The sequence below is a fragment of the Salvelinus sp. IW2-2015 genome, linkage group LG15, assembly GCF_002910315.2.
Source record: "Salvelinus sp. IW2-2015 linkage group LG15, ASM291031v2, whole genome shotgun sequence".
Lineage (NCBI taxonomy): Eukaryota > Metazoa > Chordata > Actinopteri > Salmoniformes > Salmonidae > Salvelinus > Salvelinus sp. IW2-2015.
This window is the reverse complement of record NC_036855.1, coordinates 5,866,471-5,878,554: the sequence shown is the minus strand read 5'-3', so window position 1 is coordinate 5,878,554 and position 12,084 is coordinate 5,866,471. Positions and strand designations below refer to the sequence as shown.

The following is a 12,084-nucleotide window of genomic DNA, read 5'->3' as shown; positions in this document are numbered from 1 at the left end:
TCTAAGGCACTGCTGCGGTCTAAGGCACTGCTGCGGTCTAAGGCACTGCTGCGGTCTAAGGCACTGCTGCGGTCTAAGGCACTGCTGCGGTCTAAGGCACTTCTGCGGTCTAAGGCAATGCTAGAGGCATCCCTATAGATCCGGGTTCAATTGTGGGCTGTATCACATCTGGCTGTGAGTCCCATACCGAGGTGCACAATTGGCCCAGCGTCGTCCGGGTTAGTGGAGGGTTTGGCCGGGGGTGCTTTATTTGTCTCAACGCGCTCTAGCGATTCCTTGTGGCGGGCCGGGCGCCTGCAGGCTGACCTCAGTCGTCAGGTGAACGGTGTTTCCTCCGACACATTGGTCCGGCTGGCGTCYGGATTAAGCAGGCGGGTGTTAAGAAGCGCCGTTTGGCGGGTCATGTTTCGGAGGACACATGACTCAACTATCGCCTCCCGAGCCCGTTGGGGAGTTGAGACAAGACTGAAAATGGGGAGAAAAAGAGGGTAAAATACCAAAAAAGAAATAAGATAAATAAATAAATAGGAGATGCTCTTCAGGATGCTGGGAGGGTGTGGTGCTCTGTGATTGTGAGTAGTTGGTTGAGTGGTTGTGGATGTTGTTGGTCTTGGTTGTGTTTGTGTTTAAACTGTTCAACAGGATTACACACAGGTCTTCTCCAGAGCAGCAACACAGCGGGTACACTGCGGTTCGGATCTCAGGTCAGTATTCGGGTAAGTATTGGTGTAGGTTTTCCTGTTTAAGGCTATTCTGACTAAGTATGCATGTTTTAATATATATATATATATATATATATATATATATGTATATATTTTTTATAATAAGTCACTGCAGGTAGGTATGCATGTTTTAAATGAATATGATTGAGAATCCACTCTGGGTCGGTATGCATGTATTAAAAGTTCACTCCAGGTACATACACTCTTAGAAAAAAAGAGTTCCCGAAAGGGTTCTTCGGCTGTCCTCATAGGAGAACCCTTTTTGGTTATTGGTAGAAGCCTTTATGGTTCCAGGTAGACCCCTCTCTATGGAAAGGGTTCTACATGGAAACCAAAATGGTTCTACCTGGAATTAAAAGGGTTCTACTTGGAACCAAAAAGGGTACTTCAAAGGGTTCTCCTATGAGRACAGCCAAAGAACCATTTTAGGTTTTAGCACCTTTTTTTGTGTTTGCATTTTCAGTGTAGAGTGTTCTTTAAAGCTGGCTGCCTCTGTGCTCCTCCATAAGGGGATACAGATAAAATACCAGTGGGAGTAAAAGCAGCTGTTTAAAAGTGGTTAAAAGTTATGACATGTAATWACACAATAATAACATGATAATGTGTTAAAAGGCATGACACTTGTTAGATCCACTTAAAATGTTATGGATAAAAAAAACAAGCATTTCACTACACCCGCAATAACATCTGCTAAATCTGTGTATGTGACCAATAAAATGTGATTTAAAAAAATGTGATTGGATTTGATGTTTTAATGATTAATGATTTGATGATTAAAACTCAGGAAAAAATACCTTAATATTTTAAAAGGGCGGCGAGGGTGCTGCTTGCTAAAACTCTGGGAGGGTTTTGTTGTTCCTCTTGAATCATCAATTTCAAAGTTTCAGCTRACCTAATGACAAACTTCCACCCTAGAACAGCCATCCTCTCGTCTGTGGTCATTAGCCATGACAGTCCATGTGAGAATTGATTATTTGTCTGTTTAGGGAGCCTACGTTTCTCACTCATAGGTGGCACAAATTGGGATATGGGGGAGGGAAATGGTCAGGGTATATGCAAATTACTACGTAGTGTCCTGAAACAGGCAGGGAGAGTGAGCTCGTCCATGGTGGTCTGCGAACCCACAATCTTCTGGCCCTTAGCCCTGCTTGGCATGGACTCAAAACCACAAAACCATGCTGGGGCAAAGTTGATATCCACATTTATAAACACAGTATCGCTACAGTTATAGTTATTTGTGGTTATTMATTTTTGTTGTTGAGTTAATTGAATGAGGGGGGAGGGTGTGGYCATTTTTTTAAGGTACAAGTACAAGGGTGGGTGTGCATGAGTGTGTGCGTGCGTGGAGAAGGAGAAGAGAAGAGGACAAAACATGAAACCTCATATCATGAACCATATTTAAACCATAACATAACTTTATTATAATGATAGTACAAAAAAATATTCCTGACCCAACTAACAATATACCAAAGGCCTTAGGGCACAGGCATTAGAACCCTAGCAACGTGTTACTGACACAAGGCACATATGGCAGTGGTTTTATTGACAGGTTTAAATACTGCAAATAATTACAAGCAAAAATTGTTGGCAATCAAACCCAATGAACTCAATGAATCAAATCAATGAATCTCAAATGTTTTCATATGGTGAGAAACCCAAGAGGTTTGGCTGATGAAGGAAAGGAGAACAGTGGTTTTCATCACTCCAATGAGAGGTCAGAAGGCTGTGTTGACATGAAACAATCAAAGTATACTGCTTGAACACTTCATAGCTAGCTAGTTGTTAACTCTCTGAACAATAAGATATACAGAGCGGATTGTTTTCTGGTTGTAGTCTTGTTACCTTGCCAACAGATAGACAGTATACAGTCTGTATTACATGTAATGACATAACAAGCATTAATCAAAAGTCGTTATCACACTACTTATCCCAYAGACAGGTGTTCTCTTTCCTCTGACCAGGAAAACATCTGGTTAAATTCAACCTACGTTCACTGTTTGAAGGTATTCGTTCAATTTCCGTAACAAGAAAAAGCAGGCATTCCTTGTGAGAGGAATGTTGACATTGACATTTTAGAAATTCCAGTACTCTGGTCGTGGCACATCAGAGGAGGCTGGTGGGAGGAGCTATAGACGAACGGGATCATTGTAATGGCTGGAATGGTATTACTGGAAGGGAGTCAACTACATGTAGTTGTCATATGTTTGATGTGTTGTATATCGTTCCATTAATTCCATTCCAGCCATTACAATGAGCCCATCCTCCTATAAGTCCTCCCAGCAGCCTCCTCTGAGACACATACAATCAGTATAAAACATAGAAAACATTTCAAACAGTAGCCCTAAAGATATTAGGATATAAACTTCCATTGCTTCTAAACGTTTAGAATTAATATAATTCTGTTTGAGTCATGACATTCACCCTTTTTACTTAAGGACACGATTAAGCTGCAATGTAAGACAAAGGAAGCCTAAAGCTAAATATACTGTAGCGATGCTAATGCTATGGAAAAGACTGCGGTCCATTGTGCGTGTGTGCTGTATTTGTCTCCTTACAGACACACAGCTGTCAGAGTCAAGGATGATGAGGGACCCACCGGCCCTCCAGGAGACCGTACCCCCCACTGGGACTCGCTTTAGGGGTACAGGATGCTTGTAGTGGTGGGGTTGGTAGTGGTGGTGGTGATGGTGGTAGTAGTGGTGGTGATGGTGGTAGTAGTAGTGGTGATGGTGGTAGTAGTAGTGGTGGTGGTGATGGCTGGTAGTAGTAGTGGTGGTGATGGTGGTAGTAGTAGTGGTGATGGTGGTAAGTAGTAGTGGTTGGTGGTGATGGTGGTGGTGGTGGTGGTAGTAGTAGTGTTAGTAGTAGTGGTGGTGGTGATGGTAGTCGTGGGGAGTGAAGGCTGCTGGAGAGTGGTAGGTTAAGAGACTCATACCATCTCTTCCTTTAGGGCATCCTTTTTGGTGATATTAGTGAGTCTGACTCTGACTTCCTCTTTCTCCTCGTCCTCCCTCCTCTTCTTGTCGCGAGCCTCTCCCTCTTGATGGTAGCCCACCATCAGCTGGTAGACTATCACCCCGAAGGTGGAGCCTATAAACGGGGCAAAGATGGGCACCAGGAACCAGCACTTACCGGCACTGTGAGAGAGAGAGAGAGAGAGAGAGAGAGTAGCAAAGACATTGAGTACACAAGAGAGAGGAGAAAGATATATTCTTAATCTTGGCATCCTCTTTTATCTGTTTGATCTATCATTAACAGCTCCCATTTTGTCTCATCTGCATATCAATAACGCACAAAGCCCGAACCAGGACATTCAACAGAGGGGTAGACGTATAGTGCTAGGATACATAAGAAGAGGTGTGAAGACAAGCAGAGAGATGAGGAGGCAACTAGAATAATGTAGAAATGTGTACAGGATTGTGGGAGGACTCACGTGAAGACCTCGGTGCCCCAGCCTGCCAGGGAGGTGAAGAGACGAGGCCCCAGGTCCCTGGCAGGATTGACGGCGTAGCCGGAGTTGAAGCCCATGGACAGGCCAATGACCAGCACCACAAAGCCCACCGTGAAGGCCTCCAGGCCCTGGGGGATGGGGTTGTTGTAGGGGTCTACGATTGCCAGGATACACACGACCAACGCTGCCGTGCCAATCACCTGAGACAGAGACACTTCCATTAACATGGAGAATTCCCAATATACTAGTAGTTCTGTTCCTTGACCTAATCAGTTTGGGGGTTGTATGCAGAAGGAAGATGCTAACCTGGTCAAAGAAGCCATTGAGCAGGTTGAGATGTTCCCCAGGGTAGGTGGCGAAGATGCCAGCGGTGGCGTTGGGCCCGGTAACAATGAGCTTTCCAGCAAAGCCCCACAGAGCGTCTGAGAGGAGATTACACACAGACAAACATCATGAGATAACATCAACTGTAACAAGGTGTTACACTGATTCGTCCAATGGATGCATCAGTTCCATCCCTGGACATGTCCGAGGACTCACCAAAGTACAGACCAAAGATGATCCCGGAGCCCAGGAAAGCGCCCAGTGTCTGGAAGGCAAAGAACACTGGGAACTTTCTCCAGCGTTCTCTCCCAAGCAGGCAGAGAGCGAAGGTCACCGCYGGGTTTAGATGGCCTCCTGGGAATAACACACGTTGAGAGATTTTTAACATTAAAGCAGTACAGCTTCTCTCCAAAAGGAAGTACCTTTCCAACACTGCAACACAGTCATTTATCAGGTAGAAGAACACATGACTATTATAGGTTGAGCCTTAGAATAACTCATGGGAACAAATCTGTTCAAGGAGAACCTCTACACCTAATCATATGATGTGCGTACCTGATACTTGGCCACAGACCAGGATCCCTAGGGTGGCAGCGAAGCCGAAAGCAAAGTTCACGGTGAGGAACATGCCATGTGATCCTCCACTAAGCACCAGCTGAGCCACCGCACCACAACCAAACATCTGTCAAGAGAGGGGAGAGACGAAAAGTATAACATGAGTCCCAACAAAAATTGAGCGCCAACATCGTCTGCAAAAAGAGGACTGTAATGAGTGCATATGAGGAGCACTAGGTGTGTAATTCCAGAGCACAGCCAAACATACACCTTGCAATGTTAACACACTGCAATAGTCACTCAAGCTTTGTGCATCAAAAGGCTTTGTAAGTATAAATGATATATACTGAACAAAAATATACACTCAACATGTAAAGTGTTGTTCCCATTTTTTTTCTGAAATAAAGGATCCTATGGACAAAAAGATAATTTCTCTCAAATTTGGAGAACAAATTTGTTTACATCCCTGTTAGTGAGCATTTCTCCTTTGCCAAGATAATACATCCACCTGACAGGTGTGGCATATCAAGAAGCTGATTAAAGAGCATGATCATTACACAGGTGCACCTTGTGCTGGAGACAATAAAAGGACACTCTAAAATGTGCAGTTTTGTGACACAACACAATGCCACAGATATCTCAAGTTTTGAGGGAGCGTGGAATTGGCATGCTGACTGCAGGAATGTCCAACAGAGCTGTTGCAAGAGAATKTAATGTTAATTTCTCTACCATAAGCCACCACCAAGGTTATTTCAGAGAATTTGGCAGTATATCCAACCGGCCTCACAACCGCAGACCACGTGTAACCACGCCAGCCAAGGACCTTCACATCCATCTGGGGGGGCATATTTTTGTCAGTAATAAAGTCCTTTTGTGGGGAAAAACTCATTCTGATTGGCTGGGCATGGCTCCCCACTGGGTGGACCTAGCTCCCAAATGGGTGGGTCTATCCCCTTCCAGGCCAATCCATGGCTGTGTCTCTGCCCAGTCATGTGAAATCCATAGATTAGGGACTAGTGAATTTATTTAAATTGACTGATTTCCTTCTGTGAACTGTACCTCGGTAAAAATGTAGCATTTATATTTTTGTTCAGTGTACAAACGGATATCCTAGATTTGTCATCCCTGAAGGTCAGCACAGGTCAGAAGGGGTGTGCAATCACTGTAAGTGAAACTGGACACCTTAAAGATTGAAATGGGATCCAGTCGCAAGGCCCCCTGGAGTGAATGCATTCCACTCAGACCACATGGCACATACGTTGAGGTTAGTTGCAAGGAACCATAGCTCTCGATAAAGGTCTTGGCGTCTAGCAGAGGTTCAACATCACTGAGCCCAGTCTAAACTCCTGATGAGACCAGAGGGCCTCATGCTTCCAACTCAGTGGAAAAATACTTCAGGGGTACCATCTTTAGACATGTAGTCAAATGTCAGAGGCATCTGATAACATGTCAGTATGGTGCCAAAGAGTCGACTGAATTACACCAAAAGGTTATTCTTGGAATCGTTTGAAGTTTCATGACACAGTGAGCAATGATTTAAAAGACATCATCTAACAGAATGAATCATCTGAATCAGAGCTGTCTAAATGGCTTGTTGGTGATAGCGACAGCAAGTCATGACAGCATTACGCCATGACATTACATGACTACATTACGCAATCACTCACCAGAATGTCAGGCAGTTTATGCTGTGTCCTCATACAGCAACATTATGTTTAGTGATAGACCTGGTCACCCAGGTATCCCGTTTAGCCAACAGCACTGGAGGGAGGGAGGTAGGGAGGGAGGTAGGGAGGGAGGTAGGGAGGGAGGTAGGGCGGTAGAGTCACATAGACAGGAAACCTCAGATAGCTTTAGATGCCGTCAGTCTTTTCAAACATCACTATACATGAAAAATGTTTATTGGACAAAAGGACAGGTGAAGTGTGAAGAAGTCACCATACTCTTTCCATCATAGAGCCACTCCTACCATAGCCACAGGAAGTAGGGGTGCTGAGGGTGCTGCAGCAAAACCTGAAAAATCCCCCCCAAAAAATATAGTAATAAAAAAATATATATATTTTTTACAATATTATTTTACAAAAGTAGTGCACTGGGCCTTTACTGGTATTAGGGGACTTATATAGACCTCTGTAGCGCAGGCAAAAAAACAAATCAGCATCACTGCCTTGCCAAAAAAGGTAGGAACAGTATATCTAGCAGGATTCAATAGTTAGAATTGTGAGAGTTGTTGCCCTGTCCCTTTCTCTGCGATTGTCATTCTAATGGAATCCAGAAAGAACAAAACCCTGTCCTAAACAATTACATCCAAAAGTGCAAAGTCATGGACAAAGACACAAAACATCTGCATCAAATGAAMTGTTTTTCTTGATAAAATAACATGGAAAACAACCACTTTTTTGTGCAGCATTAATTTACCATCCTTACAAACCACTTAATGTAAATTTACATTAAAGTATTGTACATTGGCTGGTCATCTAGGTTTGTACCTGTAGACTTTCCATCACCATGAAGAAAAACAATGTACAATACAGTAATTGAGTACATTGAGACATTAAGTGGTTTGTGATGATGTGATGATGTGGCTCAGTTGGTAGAACATGGTGCTTGCAATGCTAGGGTTGTGGGTTTGATTCCCCGTATGAAAATGCATGCGGTCACTGCTGTATGTTGCTATGGATAAGAGCGTCTGCTAAAATGGAAAAATTATGAATTGACCATTTCAGTTTCACATAGAAATTTGCATTTGCAAAGTATTTCAAGAAACTGGAAAACATTTTTATTTATTTTTATTTAACCTTTATTTAACCAGGTAGGCAAATTGAGAACACGTTCTCATTTACAATTGCGACCTGGCCAAGATAAAGCAAAAGCATTCGACACATAACAACACATAGTTACATACACTGGAGTAAAAAAACATATAGTCCCATAATACAGTGAAATAATATAAATAAGTTCTATATACAATGTGAGCAAGTGAGGTGAGATAAGGGAGTGAAGGCAAAACAAATATATGATAAATTAAATAAAATAAATAAATAAAATATAAAAGGAACCATGGAGGTGGTGAATACAACACAGCAAGTAAAATTAAAACTAAGAAAAAAAAAACAACAAACCTGGAATGGTGGTTTGCAGGGAAGCAAAGTGCAAAAGTAGAGACAGAACAATAAGGGGTGCAAAGGAAGCAAAATAATTAATAAAATAATACAGTAGGTTAAGTAGGTAGTTGTTTGGGCTAAATTGTAGATGGGGTTATGTACAGGTGCAGTAATCTAATGAGCTTGCTCTGACAGCTGGTGCTTAAAGCTAGTGAGGGAAGATAGGTGTTTTCAATTTCAGAGATTTTGTAGTTCGTTCCGCATTGCAGCAGAGAACTGGAAGAGAGGCGTCCAAGGAAGAAATTTGGTTTGGGGGTGACTAGAGAGATATACCTGCTGGAGCGCGTGCTACAGATAGGTGCTGCTATGGTGACCAGCGAGCAGAGATAAGGGGGGACTTTACCTAGCAGGGGTTTGTGAAAGACCTGGACAGTGGGTTGGGGGCGACGAGTATGAAGCGAGGCCAGCCAACGAGAGTGTACAGGTGCAGTGGTGGGTAGTATATGGGGCTTTGGTGACAAACGGGATGGCACTGTATAGACTGCATCCAATTTATTTGAGTAGTGAGGTTTTGGAAGGCTATTTTTGTAAAATGACAAATCACGAAGTCGAGGATGTGGTAGGATGGTCAGTTTTTATAACAAGGGTATGTTTGCGCATGAGTAAGGATCTTTGTTGCGGAATAGGACCAATCTAGATTTGAACTTTGGATTGGAGAGGTGATGTGAGTCTGGAAGGAGATGTTTACAGTCTACGCAGATTACCCTTGAATAGGTATTTGTAGTTGTCCACATATTCTAAGTCCAGAAACCGTCCAAAGTAGTGATGTTGGACGCGGCCAAGGGGGGCAGCGATCGTTGGAAAAGCATTGCATTTGGTTTTACGTTTGTATGTTGAGCAGTTTGGGGCCACGGAAGGAGAGTTGTATGGCATTGAACTCGCCTGGAGAGTTTGAACACAGTGTCAAAAAAAGGGCCAGAAGTAATAAGAATATGGGTCGTCTGCGTAGAGGTGGGAGATTCAAGAATACAGCAGCAAGAGCGACATCATTTGATGTAATACAGAGAAGAAGAAGTCGGTCCAAGAATGAACCCTGTGGCCCTCGCCATAAAGACTGCCAGAGGCCCGGTACAACAGACCCTTCCGATTTGAACTAAATACAATCTGAAACTCGATCAGAGAAGTAGTTTGGTGAACCCATGGGGATACGGGCAATCATTAGAGAAACCAAGGCTGTCGAGTCTGCCATAGAGGAATGTGGTGATTGACAGAGTCAAAAGCCTTGGCCAGGTATGAATCGGCTGCACAGTATCTGGTTTTCCCCCTTGTGGCGTTACGGATGTCGTTTATGACCCTGAGCGTGGCTGAGGTGCACCATGACAAGCTCTGAAACCAGATTGATACGAAAGGCTGTGGTGGGATTCGAAATGGTCGGTAAATACTGTTTGTTGACTTGGCTTTCGAGGACCTTAGAAAAGGCAGGGTAGGATAGATATAGGTCTGTAGCAGTTAGGGGGTCAGGGTGTCCCTTCCCTTTGAGAGGGGGATAACGCAGCTGCTTTCCAATCGTTTTGGGGGATTCGACGAGCACAAAGAGAGGTTGAAGAGGCTAGTAATCAGGGGTGGCAACAATTTAGCAGATAGTATTTAAAGAAAAGAAAGGGTCCCAGTTATCCTACCCGCCACGGCTGATTTGTAAGGTGCCAGATTTTGCAAGCTCATTTTAGGACATAAGCTGACTGTATTGGGAGAAAGAGAAAATGGGGGAAGTTGGCGAGTAGCAGAGGGAGGGCAGTGCCTGTTGTCCGGGTAAGGGGCAGCCAGATGGAAAGCATGGCAGCCGTCGGAAAAAATGCTTATTGAAATTCTCATTTATAGTGGATTTGTCGGTGTGACAGTGTTCTTCTTCAGAGCCGGTGTGGAGGAGCTGGGAGGAGGTGGTTCTTATTCTCCATGGATCTTTATTACGGTGTCCCATGAACTTTTTTTTGAATTTGTGGTTGCAGGAAGCAAATTTCTGCTTGAAAAGCTAAGCCTTGGCTGTTCTAGACTGCCTGTGTATAATTGGTTTCTGGCTTCCTGAAAAGGTTGCATATCACGGGGGCTGTTCGACTGCTAATGCAGAACGCCATAGGATGTTTTTTTCTGTTGGTTAAGTGGCAGTCAGGTCAGGAGAGCCAAGGGCTATATCTGTTCCTTGTTCTAAATTTCTTGAATTTGATAACAATATCATCAAGCCAAGTATTTTTTATATTCACTTGTATTATCAGATTAATGTTTTGTACAGATAATTTATCAGATTCAAGTTACAATGTTTTATTTAATTGTTTTATAATCACAAAATGTGGTGCACTCGGCATTACTAGTCTGTATTAGAGACTGACATAGAGGACACAAATTCTGGGGCCTTTACTAGTCCTAGTAATTAGAGGACCTGACAGAGTACCGTAACCTGGGCTTGTACTAGTCCTGTATTTAGAGGGCTGACATAGAGGACCATAACACTGGCCTTTACTAGTCCTGTATTAAGAGGATGACAGAGGACCGTAACACTGAGCCTTTTACTAAGTCCTGTATTAGAGGGCTGACATAGAGGACCATAACACTGAGCCTTTACTAGTCCTGTATTGAGAGGACTGACATAGAGGAATACAACTGAAGCCTTTACTAGTCCTGATTAGAGGGACTGACATAGGAGGACCATAACACTGGGCCCTTTACCTAGTTTCGTGTATAGAGGACTGAAAACAAGAGGCCGTAACACTGAGCCTTTCTAGTCCTGTATAGAAGGGCTGACATAGAGGACCAAACACGTGACTTTAACTAGTCCTGTATTAAGGAACTGAACATAGAGACCCGTAACACTGAGCCTTACTAGTCCTGTATTAGAGGACTGAAACAGAGGACCGTAAACACTTGGGCTTTTACAAAGTCCTGTATTTAGAGAACTGACAGAACCCGTAACGAGGCCTTTACATATCCTGTATTAGAGGACTGCATAGAGGACATAAACACTGAGCCTTTTACTAAAGTCATCGGTATTAGAGGACTGACATAGAGGACCGTAACACTGGGCCTTCAAGTCCTGTATTAGAGGAGACTGACATAGAGGACCGTAACATGGCCTTTACTAGTCCATTATTGAAGACTGACACTAGAGGGACCAAAAAACACGTGAGGCCTTTACTTTTAGTCCAGTATTAGAAGGCCATATAGTCGTTCCTCGATACACTTCTTCCCAAAACTGACTTCCCACGGTTATGCACTCCTATGAACCTTTGTTTTGAAGAATAGTGATTGGGGTGGTCACAGCGTGGTTTTGTGTGGTCAGTAATGTGTCTCCGCCACTTGGAATTTAAGACAGCAAAGCACACAGTTGTCCAGACTGTTCACAAATGGAGCTGAAATTTAAGGAGAACAATTATGCTGTTTTTCCCCTAATTCCCTGGGTTTGATGTAAGGACTGTATTGTTTCCTTGGTGGTGGCACTCACACACTGCTGGGGTGAAGGACGTGTTCTGTAGTCCAACCCACCTGTCAACACAGGTGATCCTGTACGAGCTCAGGAAAGACCTGTCTGCTGATAGAGTCACTGTCACCTCGCTGACCTTCAGAGACAAGAGTGCCTGTTTGGCTTTTCCCCACTGACGGCACAGGCTGTTGGAAATGGAAGTGGTCCCCTTCATCCAGAGAATTCACCACATTCATGTCAGAGGCTTCTAATTGACGACTTCATTCCAGTTTAGTTTCAACTCTTTTCCTTTCTTCAGTGTAACTGGAGTCAGGTATAAACAATTGTAAAGAATGCAAGAGATTCTGTTCTCATGCATATATAAGGCGGTGAAGCCTGTGCGCTGACAAATCTATGCGCACCATGGCACACACCACACTGAAACCAAAAAACCACAATACAAAAATACACAGCACT

At 43.6% G+C, this 12,084-nt stretch overlaps 1 protein-coding gene and 1 long non-coding RNA gene across 5 annotated transcripts in view; one reads left to right on the top strand and one right to left on the bottom strand.

Moving 5' to 3' along the window:
• LOC139028780 (uncharacterized) overlaps nucleotides 1-3,631 on the top strand; it is a 14,308-nt gene extending 10,677 nt beyond the window's left edge. For all 4 annotated transcript variants that reach the window (XR_011480984.1, XR_011480983.1, XR_011480986.1 and 1 more), the window contains one exon: nucleotides 3,539-3,631. This is a non-coding gene — a long non-coding RNA (uncharacterized lncRNA). The remainder of the gene's footprint in view (nucleotides 1-3,538) is intronic.
• Nucleotides 2,116-12,084, bottom strand: part of aqp3a (aquaporin 3a) — a 16,950-nt gene continuing 6,981 nt past the window's right edge. Inside the window, exons 2-6 of the mRNA XM_024003255.2 lie at nucleotides 5,053-5,179; nucleotides 4,714-4,851; nucleotides 4,480-4,595; nucleotides 4,156-4,373; nucleotides 2,116-3,859 (exon numbers count right to left, since the gene is read on the bottom strand). Coding sequence (XP_023859023.1) covers nucleotides 3,652-3,859; nucleotides 4,156-4,373; nucleotides 4,480-4,595; nucleotides 4,714-4,851; nucleotides 5,053-5,179 — 807 coding nt within the window. The 3' untranslated portion in view covers nucleotides 2,116-3,651. The remainder of the gene's footprint in view (nucleotides 3,860-4,155; nucleotides 4,374-4,479; nucleotides 4,596-4,713; nucleotides 4,852-5,052; nucleotides 5,180-12,084) is intronic.